This window comes from Polyodon spathula, chromosome 5, assembly GCF_017654505.1.
Source record: "Polyodon spathula isolate WHYD16114869_AA chromosome 5, ASM1765450v1, whole genome shotgun sequence".
NCBI lineage: Eukaryota > Metazoa > Chordata > Actinopteri > Acipenseriformes > Polyodontidae > Polyodon > Polyodon spathula.
The window spans coordinates 4,121,248-4,133,462 of record NC_054538.1 but is presented as its reverse complement, the minus strand read 5'-3'; the positions used below and the strand labels follow the sequence as shown (position 1 = coordinate 4,133,462).

General features: G+C 41.1%; 1 protein-coding gene across 1 annotated transcript; it reads right to left on the bottom strand.

Moving 5' to 3' along the window:
• Positions 1 to 742: 742 nt before the first annotated feature.
• Positions 743 to 11,873, bottom strand: LOC121315445 (peptidase M20 domain-containing protein 2-like). Its single transcript, XM_041249547.1, has 7 exons — positions 11,175 to 11,873; positions 9,601 to 9,749; positions 7,897 to 8,039; positions 7,283 to 7,437; positions 3,921 to 4,056; positions 2,299 to 2,406; positions 743 to 1,201 (listed from the first exon to the last, which is right to left on the bottom strand). The coding sequence occupies exons 1-7, from the start codon at positions 11,598 to 11,600 to the stop codon at positions 996 to 998; spliced, it is 1,323 nt and encodes a 440-aa protein (XP_041105481.1). The 5' UTR covers positions 11,601 to 11,873; the 3' UTR covers positions 743 to 995.
• Positions 11,874 to 12,215: the final 342 nt, after the last annotated feature.

Sequence of the window (12,215 nt, the reverse complement as noted above, 5' to 3'; positions counted from 1 at the left end):
ATGCGTGACTCAAACAATGCATAATGAACTATTAAAGACTGCTTCACTAATGCAGAACTCTATGACCAGAGAGCACATCAAGGATTCATTATGAAAATTTAACAATGCATTACTTTTCCAAGAATGTTTTATTTTGTTTCTTCTTTATACGTTTTTAACTATGAAGCCGAACCTTTATTCTTCTTCCTTTCAGAATATGAATAAATGTAATAATAATTGGGATTGTTACGTTTATTTTTGTCTTATAACAAATACACCTCTATGATTGATTTGAAATACATAAACATACATAATATTAATTGTTAATCTCTTTTCATCATGAATTCGGGGATAATTAAGCCAGAATTGCTAGTTCTTATCGAGGTATTGTGTTTATTATGGTAAATAATTACTTGAAAGGTAATTGGCGAGGACACAGTTGTGACATAAATCCTAGATATACAACGTAAATGTGCATGACACGTCCATGTAAATGTCATTCCATATCCTTTATATTTTGTAAACAATATCCAATGCTGCCATGGTACTATGACATATCCGGGGCTGCTTTTTCAAAACTTGTAATCTGGGTAACAGGGATCTGGATTTTGTAATCGAGATTACTTTATATAAAATAAAAAAAATAAAAAAACAGACTTCAGAATCGTAATTATTTGTGATCTGGAAAAACGTAATCCCGACAACAATATATAGAATTACAAAATCTGGATCACTTTTATCCAGATCACAAGTTTTGAAAAACCAACCCCTGTAATCACTCCTAACTGCTCATCAGTTGATTTGCATTGTAGTGTGGTTTAGGTAACATGAGAAAGGAGCAGCTTACACCTTCCTTGAAAAAGCTAACAACTAAACTTTAAAGCAGTAATAGATGGGTCGCTATGAAGCAACTTGAGCAATTTAAAAAATAAAATAAAAGGAAACCCATGGAGACAGGTATGTGATTGTGCTCTCGTTTGAGTGCAGCGAGGGAGAATGGTACTCTCAGTTAGGGTTCAGCGGGAGGCGCTGGCTGCCCCACCCCACTGCCCAGGCCCACTGCCGTTTTCCCTTCCTCTCAGCTCACATTCTTCTTTCAGCTTGGACAGGCGGAAGTCTTCTTTCACCTGCTTCAGAAGCTCTGGGTTAAACAGAACATCCAGCGCCATCATCACCAGTGTCTTGGCAGTCCGCAAGGTGAAAAACTGGGCCTCATCAGAACCTGCAGAAACGAGAGCAGTTCAGTGAAACTTATGTTGATGAACAAATATGAAAAGACCAATGGTTTCAAATCCAAGGCTTTGCCTATAGGCTTTATTGCCATGGTTACTGCTTCTGTTGGATTTTTGATCACTTGTTCAATACTCTGTAATAATCAGTCAGGTCCATTTAATTAGATTTCTGTCTCAATATGATATGTAGCAAAAGCAGGAAGTTAAAACTGTGATAGAATATGATCAGTAATACGTTAAACAGTAATAACGTAAAGAACATGCCAACCAAGTACCCAACTCAGGCCACTTTATTAGGAACAATCAGATTAAACATAGGGGTTCCGGCACACAGGTCTGCAACAACATATAAACCCCATCAGTCTGTAGTTGATACCCTAGTACAGAATCAGTGTCCCAGAAACTGCTACCTACTCTGTCTCTCAGTCTCAGGAGTTTCCAGTTAGTTCATTTGACTCTCTTATATACACTAGTTCGGTGCGGTCGACCCAAGGGCTGGTTTCTTGTACATATGGCAGTGCAGCTGGTATGTCTCGGTATTGTCATGACCACCATTTTCCAAAGAACAAATGGCTCATTTTTATCATTATATTCCTTCCTTTGCATATTTCTTAACATAGCATTGTGACCCTTAATTAAAAAAAAAATGCTGGTAAGCGAGTTACAAAACTGCAAACAAACAGGTTACACTTCTGCAAATTGTAGACACGTGTTTTCCAACGCAGTAGATAAACGTTCATCCTGGTACCAAGCTGGAACTACAGTATTTGACAGGGTTATGTTCCAGGTAGCAGCAGCATCAATTTTTCACCTCTAGCTCTGTCTATGAAATATCTGGGAGAGGTATGAAAATAGATTTTAAATACATTTTAAAACCTATATGAGATATGGCATATTGTATTAACAGATTTTAAAAAAATAAATAAAAGCTGAAGAAATTATTGTGTGTTTTTAAATTGAGAACAACACAATTAAAAAGCCCATGGCAGTAACGATATGATCGGACCCAATTTGATCTTTCATTCGCAAGCGAATAAAAATAAAACAGATGCTGCTGTTCACAGAGAGCATGTATAACAATCCCTACCAGCAGCTGCAGTGTACTCTTCAGTGTGATTCAGTGCTTCAGAACCAATGTAAAAATAGGGGTGGATTCCAGGAACAATAAAGGACAGATTTCCAAAATCTGTGGATCCTATAAAGCAGAAAAGAGAGTTTATTAAGACCCAGCTGCTGCATTACTGCTCAATCTGTTCAGAAACACAAAATTCGAAGCACAGGCCGGGCTGATTCCAGTGTCATCCTTATGTGTGACTTCGTTTTTTAGATCTCAATCCAGACCCCAGGGGCACTATTGAATATGCTAGAATCACTTATTTATTTTGGAATTGCCAATTATTTCTTTATTTCAACCTGGCTCACCACTGCCACCCCCGCACTGACTCAGGAAAGACGTAGACGGACATATGCGTCCTCCGAAATGTGCCGTCAGCTGTCCGCTTCTTTTCACTCTGCAGGCACGCCATACAGCCATCTCAGAGCTACAGCGTCGGAGAACCATGCAGCTCCAGGCAACTTACAGGCAGGCCCGCAGGGGTCTACAGGGGTCGCTGGTGAGCGGTGAGCCGAGGACACCCTGGCCGACCGAAGCCCTCCCCACCCGGGCAGCGCTCGGCCAATTATGCGCCGCCTCCTGGGAACTCCTGTCCATGGCTGGCAGTGGAATAGCCAGGACTCCAGGCTACAGGTCGCATCCTCCACTCCACACGGAGTGCCGTTTCCAGACGTGCCACTCGGGATCGACCATGCTATTCTTGAACCCAGCGATCTGCTTTCTTCCCCAGATTTGCAGCAAGAAAAAAAACCTGACCTGATTGCTTTAGCAGTTTGCATTCAGAAACAACACCCCACCTCGTCTCTACTGTACATGGTACACTTTGAGGCAGTCAGACAGAGTCCCACTCCTAAATGGGGAAAGGTATTTTGGCAAAGCATTGTGAAGATGCTTTCACCGCTCCAATGTGTGACAAAGGGTGTGAGCCTCCTGCGCTGCAAAGCGTTCTGTCACCTGTCAGCAGCATTCACTCAATCCCAAGGGAAACAAACTGAATTCTGACATACGATGCAAAAAAACCCGTCATAGAATAAAAGAAATAATTTAGTTCTGTTTGCTAGGAAGACAGGAAGGACATCCAACCCCTTCCACTCCTGAAAATACCAAACAATGTGACATATGAACACAGTTGGACAGACAAATAGACCGACAGCCTTTGCATGTCCCAGACGAAAATACACTACATAACTAGTGCTGAGCAAGAACATGCAGTTCTCTTGACAATAAAATTATTTTTTAAAATGTCTCTTTATCCAACAGGGTGGTAATAAGGACATACCCCTTCTGCACCTGACTATTTAAAACAGACACAACACATCTTATCTGTATAAAGTATTTTCATTGACAGTAAATGTCACGGTAATTGAAATGGTCAGCCAGACAGAATAACTTTCTAAATCAGTAGAAGTCTCTATGTCTGCACAAACCTACAGTACATAACCCTTAGCTGCAATAGGAACGTCACAGCCCATATCTCAGATGTTTCTGAAATACAAGACTCTGCTGTGCAAGCAGTATAAATGACTGCTGTGTTCTTCTCCTGTCTTTGAAATAAACTAACTAAAGTATGAAGTAACACAAGGGATGTATTTTACCAGATGGAGTGCTGAGCACCTGCTTGTCTGTTGTGAATTCAATGCCAAGTGCCTTCCCATTCTCCTCATACAGCCGCGCGAGTGTCTTGTTGGGAAGAACATTGTGGTACTCGTGAGGCCCGTATTGCAGCTCTACCTGAAACAAAGAGCACAGCTTTTGTTCAGCTCTGCACAGGATTGCTTCCTCCACTTGCTTTTATGTTGACTAAGATTTTGTTAATTAAACACTCGAACAGACACTGGGGTTTGTCAGGCTCTACCCAGACGTGCTCTCTCGTGCAACAATGCTGATGCTCATCGTAGGACAGAAAACCAGCACCAATGTTGCAGGACGGAGCGTGACCTAGATGCGTTATGTAGGTTTGGTTTTATTCCTCAGCTGATTTGTGTGCAGGAAATATCTTGAAAAATATCTTGTAAAAATAAGTAAGGTAAAGGTATGGCTTGTATAAAAAAAGAACATTTAACAGGATCTCGAAATACATTTTTGAAAGGGAAGAAATGACTAAAACTATTTTTATTGCACAGAGTCAAGTCTTTCAGTAGGTAGCTTTTTGTACTTGGTGGAATTTAAAATAAAAAAAAACCCTACTGCCAGTGTGCTTTTCCGAGTAGAGCTGGTAACATGTGGGCTTTGTTTGGGTTGACCCATCTCAGAGACGTTAAAAAAATGATTTAAAATACCCATTCACACAGCAAGAAATTGCACAATCTACGCTGGTATGAAACCGTCATAACCCTTTTCAGACAGCCAAAGGGATCATGGCAGTACAGTAACCCTGCACCCACCCCAGCCGTTTATTCGCCGTGATCAAGCTCTTCAGCAACGTCACCCACGTGTGCAGCACTACTGCAAAATGCTACAGGGAAGTGAAAGCGAGTTGTGCTTACAATTGAAAGGGTTTTTTTTAACCTATGCATTTCCTACTGTGTAAATTACCTGACACTAATGTAGGTGCATACAGCCCTGACACTGCTGACACAGCCAGTCTGCTGTGTGTGGAATCTAATCAGCAGGGAGGTGTGTTCCAGCGGGGCATCAGGTATAAAATGGTTCCATTTATTCACCTTGTGCGTGCGTGTGCGTCTGTGTGAGAGATCCAGGGTGGGATACCGAAGAGTGAGTAAGCAAGTCGAAACCGCGGACAGCCGGGTGAGTAGCCAGAGTTTGTTTATTACTGAACTGAGATGATTAATTCAGAGATTGTAGATCCACTAAAGTTTTCGTACACCGTGTTGTATGTGCTCCGTCCGGTGACAGTACTGGTAGTGTCAATGTGTTGACATGATTAATTTAGCCAACTTTTTACATATCTATCCTTAATCTGGTCCCACCGCAGTGGGACTACTGTACAACTTTCAAACCTGTCAGTCAACAGATCGTTTTCATGGCAACGGTTGTATCCACGCTTATGCATCATGTCGGTGATTCGCCCATAAATGACATCATCACGCACCGTCCCTTCTATTTGTGAATTCACCTCCTTGTCAGACCGTAAAGTTAACAATTCCTTCAGGCATTCCCGACTCCAATTACTACCTCGTTCTTGATCGGCCATTGTATTTCAAAAAAAAGGAAAGCGTGTAACAAAAAATGTCCAACACATCCGGTATGCAGTCCCAAGGGATGTTGACTTTCAATCCACGCCCACGATAGCGCTTCACAACCATTTTCATGGCAAACTGTGCCGCCCCTAGAAAAGTATATTTATTAACAAACGTTATTAATATGCGTCAAAAAAACTAAACAACCATTGGTGTGTTTGTATGAAACAAAATTAGTATATATATATATATATATATATATATATATATATATATATATATATATATATATATATATATACACACACACACACACACACACACAATGTCTATAGAAAGTCTACACCCCCTTTCAAAATTTTCACCTTTTGTTTCCTTATAGCCTGGAATTAAAATGCATTAAAATAGTTTTTTTTTTTCATCTATCTACACATCCTACCCCACAACTTCCAAATGAAAAAAAAAATATTCTAGTAATTTGTAGAAAATTAATTCAAAATAAAAACTGAAATATCCTTGTTGGATGAGTGTTCACCCCCCTTGTAATCGTAATCTTAAATTAGCTCAGGTGTAACCAATCACCTTCAGAATCACACACCAAGTTAAGTGGCCTCCACCTGTGTTAAATTCTAGTGATTCACATGATTTCAAGATAAATTCAGCACTCCCATTTGAAGTATGCAAAAAAACACGCAGGAGATTCTGTAGCCATGTGGCAAAAAGTTCTGTGGTCTGACGAAACTAAAATGGAACTTTTTGGCCTAAATGCAAAGCGTTATGTTTGGCGCAAACCCAGCACAGCGCATCACCCAATGAACACCATCCCTACTGTGAAGCATGGTGGTGGCAGCATCATGTTATGGGGATGTTTCTCATTGGCAAGGACTGGGGCACTTGTCAGGATAGAAGGGAAAATGAATGGAGCAAAGTACAGAGAAGTCCTTGAGGAAAACCTGCTGCCCTCTGCAAGAAAGCTGAAACTGGGATGGAAGTTCACCTTTCAGCATGACAACGACCCAAAGCACACAGCCAAAGCTACATTGGACTGGCTAAGGAACAAAAAGGTAAATGTCCCTGAGTGTCCCAGTCAGAGCCCTGACCTAAATCCCATCGAAGATTTGTGGCATGACTTGAAGATTGCTGTCAATCAATGCTCCCCAAGGAACTTGACAGAGCTTGAACCGTTTTGTAAAGAAGAATGGTCAAATATTGCTAACTCTAGGTGTGCAAAGTTGGTAAAGACCTATCCCAACAGACTCACAGCTACCACCAAGTATTAACTCAGGAGGGTGGAGACTTATCCAATTATGATCTTTCAGTTTTTTACTTTTAATATATAATTTTGGCTTGTAGATAAGTGGAAAAAATCCTCATTTAAATGCATGAAACTCTGAGGCACTGACACAACAAAACGTGAAAAAAGTTCAAGGGGGTGTAGACTTTCTATAAGCACTGTATAATAGATAGATGTATGCATATTTAATCACACACAGATCAATGTAAATTATCCAGAGATGAAAAATATCAAAAGCAAGAAAAGTATCAACATTATATACCAATAAAAATGCACAAACATACTGTTTTGTGTTCACTCTGAATCACAAGGCGAAATCGCCGTGACTCTGGCATAGGCTTCCACACAGGAGTTTAGATGCTTCAGGGCCATCTCGGAACCTCGAGGTGGCTCAAAGAAGGCATAAAATATGATGGCTCTGTGAGAGCACAGGCAATTCACAGACCAAAATCTCTATTCAGTGGCGGTTCTGAGCCATCATAACTCGTCTGTGTGAAAGGGGCTTTAAGCAGCTGAAACATACTCGGCACCCGGTTGCCATGGCAGCAGATCTGAAACATTGCTCCGCCTTCTCTCTGAGAAACGGGAGGTCGGTGCGCTGCGGGGTGCGCAGATAGAAGTACAGCTCGGAGTATGCTGGAACGATGTTCGGCTTCACCCCTCCGTGTTTAATGATACCTGGAAAAGGGCACAAGACAAAGGTAATGCAAGGCAACAGGGAAACCGAATACAGAGAGTGGGAACAGCAAGCTGCTGAATGCAACCCTTATAAAATTTTTTTTTTTTTTTTTTTAGAAAAAAACCTCTATAGAATTGATATGGAAAATTGGCTGTGCAGAAAATCCCTACAGGATTCTATAGAAAATAAAACTATTGACTTTCTAAAGAGCAGCTCCCTAGGATCCTGTAGAATTCAGTAGAACATTTTCATAAGGACAGATTTTCAATTAACCAGCCAATCAAACATGTCTCTGTACAAATGAGTCACGCTGATAAAATCTCTTGAACATAGCGCCAATGTGTGAAAAGGGTTACTCCTTTTGGCAGAAAATAAAAATATATGAATAAATAAACCAGGAAAGAAAAAAAGCTGAAAAAGGAGCAGATGTTTAATGGCAGTAGTACATGAATCCTCACCGTGGAGTCTCCAGTCAGGCTTCAGCTGCTGCCTCAGCAGAGACAAGTTGTTGTAAGCGAGGACAGCAGCATCTAAAGCATTAATTCCTGCCCATGGGTATGCTGCAGCATGAGAGGCCTTTCCATAGTACTTCACCGTCACACTGCAAAATCAAAATCACGCCTTCTTAAAATGGCTCACAGCAACCTTTCACTTTATTTATTTATTAAGAAATACTAAAAGAAACTAAAATTCAAAGACAAACGTTTCCACTACAATTTTTTTTTCAATGTCTTGAAAAGTTTGTCATTGAATTTTAGTTTATTTTAGTGTTTCTCAATTGAGCTGTATTGAATGTTGTTGTTTGTTTGTATCTCTCTCCTTGTTTACGTACAGTACAGCTGTGGCAGCCTGAAAACACACACAAACGGCATTGCTCCTGATTTCTTTAGATCTCGTTTGGCAGTATTATATTGTAACAGCTCTTCAGTTTAGTTCTTTAATTCATATTTTGCTTGTGTAAAGCCATGGGAGGAGGAGGAGGAGGAGGAGGAGGAGGAGGAGGAGGAGGAGGAGGAGGAAGAAGAAAGGCTTCGGCTACAATCACATTTCAAAATCTAGGAGCAAAAAGGAAATCCAGTTGATTAAACTGAAATGTATAATTAATTTTATTTTACTTTGTGCAATGCCCGCTCTTACCCATCAGCAATGAGTAGCACTACCAGACTGGCACATTTATATAGGGGCTCCAGTACCAGATTGACTTATATAGGCGCTCCAGTACCAGACTGGTATTTATATAGGAGCTCCAGTACCAGACTGGCACATTTATATAGGAGCTCCAGTACACCAGACTAGTATTTATATGGGTGCTCCAGTATCAGACTGGCACATTTCTATAGGGGCTCCAGTACCAGATTGACTTATATAGGAGCTCTGGTACCACACTGGTATTTATATAGGAGCTCCAGTACCAGACTGACATTTATATAGGAGCTCCAGTACCAGACTGACATTTATATAGGAGTTCCAGTACCAGACTGACAGTGGCTCGGTTATGTTGTAAACCTTAAACTCACGATCACCCATCTAACATGGCCAATGGATTTCCCTACCCTCACAGGAATTTTAGACTGATTTAATAAAAACAAATCGCGTGGCGTTAGAGTTATTCAAAGCCCAGAATCGTATTTGCAAAGCTTTTAATGATTTAAATAAAGTTTCATATTGATAACAATTATTATGGACTGTCGGTACAGGGGCCTATAATTAAAGTCACTGTCAGCTGCATACATCCCCTCATGCTATATATTATACTTCATGTTATTTCGTATTTGCGAAAAACACAGGGGTCTACCTATAATAGTTTCATGTGTACATTATGTTATGTTAAATGAGTATTTGATTTTATATATGGTGTTTTTCTTTTTTTTTTTTTTATAGTATTTGTAAACAACAACCCTGGTGAACATCCGTTTCCCCAGAAAAGTTGCTTCTTAAAGTTTGAGTCCTTGAAGGAAATACAATTCTGAATGTTTTTTTTTTTTAAGACAATGACTCTTCCTGAGCACATTTTTTCAAATATTCCCCCCTAATTATCACTTCCGTCTGCTAGAAAGAGCAGGCTTTGCAATTACTTCACAATCATTTCAAGTGTGATTAGTCGACTACCAGTTTCTGCGGTCGCCTGTCACTACTATTCGGAGAGTCAACTACTCGCTTACTCGTTTTCAGCCATGTCAGGAAGGTAGGCTGCATCCTCCTGTGATGGGTGTGCCATGAACACCAGATCCAGCCCTTCAAAGCCTCCTGCTTCAATCAGGTCAATCTTGCCACCTCCCTCTTCCTCTGCAGGAGTCCCAATCACAGTCACCTAAACAAAGCCCCCCCCCAGTGTTAGTGATGAGGGTATTCTTACACAGCCTTGGCATCAGAGGGGTCTGCACTATATTGTATTGAGGGTGCTTTAAAACAATCCACTACTTCTGTAGGGAGTTCCATGACGCTCGCTCAATTAAAGTTACACCTTCTCACTGCACTTACTAATGAACTGATATTTATGTATCAAAAAAGTACTTAAGGCACAATCTGGCATCCAGGAATTGTAGTCCAGTATAAAAAATGTGAAGTGACAAAATTAAATAAGGACTGACGCTACCCATTAATAATGACAACCAATAGTCTCCACAATGATATAAAAAAAACACACAAAAATCTAACCATGTCTGGACTAATGGAACACAGATGGTTAGGTTTAATTTTTGTTACTGCTAGGATATATGAATTGGGTTGTACCACGGCAGTCTGTTCCACAAGGTCTACAGGCTGTTGTTTATCGTTGGCAAACCATGTCTTAACTACAGGTGTCTGAATCCCCACGGAATGATAACTGGTCTTGTGGAGGCACAGTGTTGCAGCCAGACTGCGGCCTGGCACACAGCGCTATTATTACACCCAGTAGTGGGAGGCTGTTTTTAGCTGCTTTAGCTCACCTTGCACAAGTTTAGTTCCATTGCATCAGTTTTGTGTTGGGCTCTGTCAGAACCTGCAATACCCTGATTGTGACCCCTTTGGAACAGACCCCAAGATAATTTTTTAGGGGGGTATTATTTTAAGGGGGACCACGTTAGAATGGCACGGTATCCGCCAGCAATTTGATGACCCTCTCAAATACACGTATGCAGCGTTTACATATATATTATTTGCGCATACATGCCAAAAGTTCATATATGGTCGGGTCAGTCCCGATTTCCTAGCAAACGTCCCGCGTCCCGATGCATACGAAGAAAGTCCTGATCCCCCCCCCCCCCCCCCAAAAAAAAAAAAAAAAAACCCACAACATTTTTTCTGCACAGTAGTTAGTGAAACCCACACACTGTGCTCTTCTGCTGATTACTAACTTATACACAGGTAAGAACGCTTCATTGTGTTTTACTGTCGTGTCGTGTTGAGTTGGGCGGATACGTCTGTTGAGTGTTTTTTTGCTTATGACTCCTCTCATGTGTATGATGCGTATGACCCACACCCCATGAGGGTCCCGCTGAACAGTTTCCAAATGCTGGCAAGTATGTTTAGGGTTGTTACCAAACCCCACATGGTACTGTATCATCTGACTTGTGCTTATTTCCTGCAGCTCTGCAAAGCTGATTAACGACTTTCCCAACGAAGTAATGATTGAAGAAGACTGTAATGCATAACTAAGAGATTCAAAATGTTAGCAACCATGAATATCATAGAACAGATATACAATTTTACCCTGATTTGTAACGCTTGGCAGCTTCTGTGATTCTTTTCTTACCGTTACTCGAACTGGCGGATCGACCAGCGCCTCCAAGGCCCCTTTGATTCCCACAGCTGCGGCAGCGCCGACCTCAGCGATCAGGTTATGTCCACATGCGTGACCGATACCTGGCAATGCGTCATATTCGCACAGAAAGCCAATGTTTAATGTGTCACCCCCCGCGTTGCCTCCTGTGGGTCCCCATGTGGCCCGGAACGCCGTGTCCAGTTTGTAATGGCTTTCAACGCTCCACCCCTTCTCTGTCTCCGTGAAGAAGCGGACGAGGATGTCATGAGACTGCTTTTCCTCGTACGCTAGTTCTGGACAGCTCCATATGTCTTTACTCAAGGCGAACAGCTTATCCTTCGCTGAATCTATGCAGCACCCTGCTTTTTGTTTGCAGTGCTGCAATTTCTCGTGATTGCACATGTCCGCTGTTCGCATGGTCAGTATATGATATGATATTATATGACAGCGCTTAATGGAACACTGAAAATAACCCCAAGTAACTGAAATTATTATTAATTAAAAATAATTTGTAACGTTTAACTCTTTTTTAAATCAACAGATAAAAAAAGAAAAAAAGAAAACTTACGGTAATTCTGTAAAAATAAGTAGTTTGCACTGTCAAATTACCCTGCAAGCTTTTTAAAAAGATTAACTGAAACAGACAGAGTCTGACTTTAATCACCAACTGCTCAAGTACAAGCACGAGTGAGAACTGTGTCACGAAGCCTTTCCCAAGCATTTAAAGGGTCAAAAGCAAGGGAACTTAATCGCTATGCACTCTTCTAATTGTAGTTTTACAGGGTGGTTCTTCTCATAGCCTGACACTTTGTTCAATCGCACTTCACACTACAAAGCCCAGCATGTATTTCGATATTTTCTCTCCGCTGTTGTGTAACATGGAAACTGTATTTACTCTCCTGTGTGCCACTCATGATTGCGCAAGCAGTGCCTCGTAAACATCCAAAACGAGCTGCCTTCCAGATCCAAACGGAACCCGGATGTATCGAAACTCTAGGAGCTTAGTCACCTTGTTTACCTCGCTTTAAATTC

Coding starts and splice junctions, on each gene's coding strand:
- LOC121315445 (XM_041249547.1), bottom strand. CDS start 11,600: ATGCGAACAGCGGACATGTGCAATCACGAGAAATTGCAGCACTGCAAA. Junction 9,750..11,174: donor ATCCGCCAGTTCGAGTAACG/GTAAGAAAAGAA, acceptor GGCTTTGTTTAG/GTGACTGTGATTGGGACTCC. Junction 7,438..7,896: donor GCCTGACTGGAGACTCCACG/GTGAGGATTCAT, acceptor GCCCTTTTCCAG/GTATCATTAAACACGGAGGG.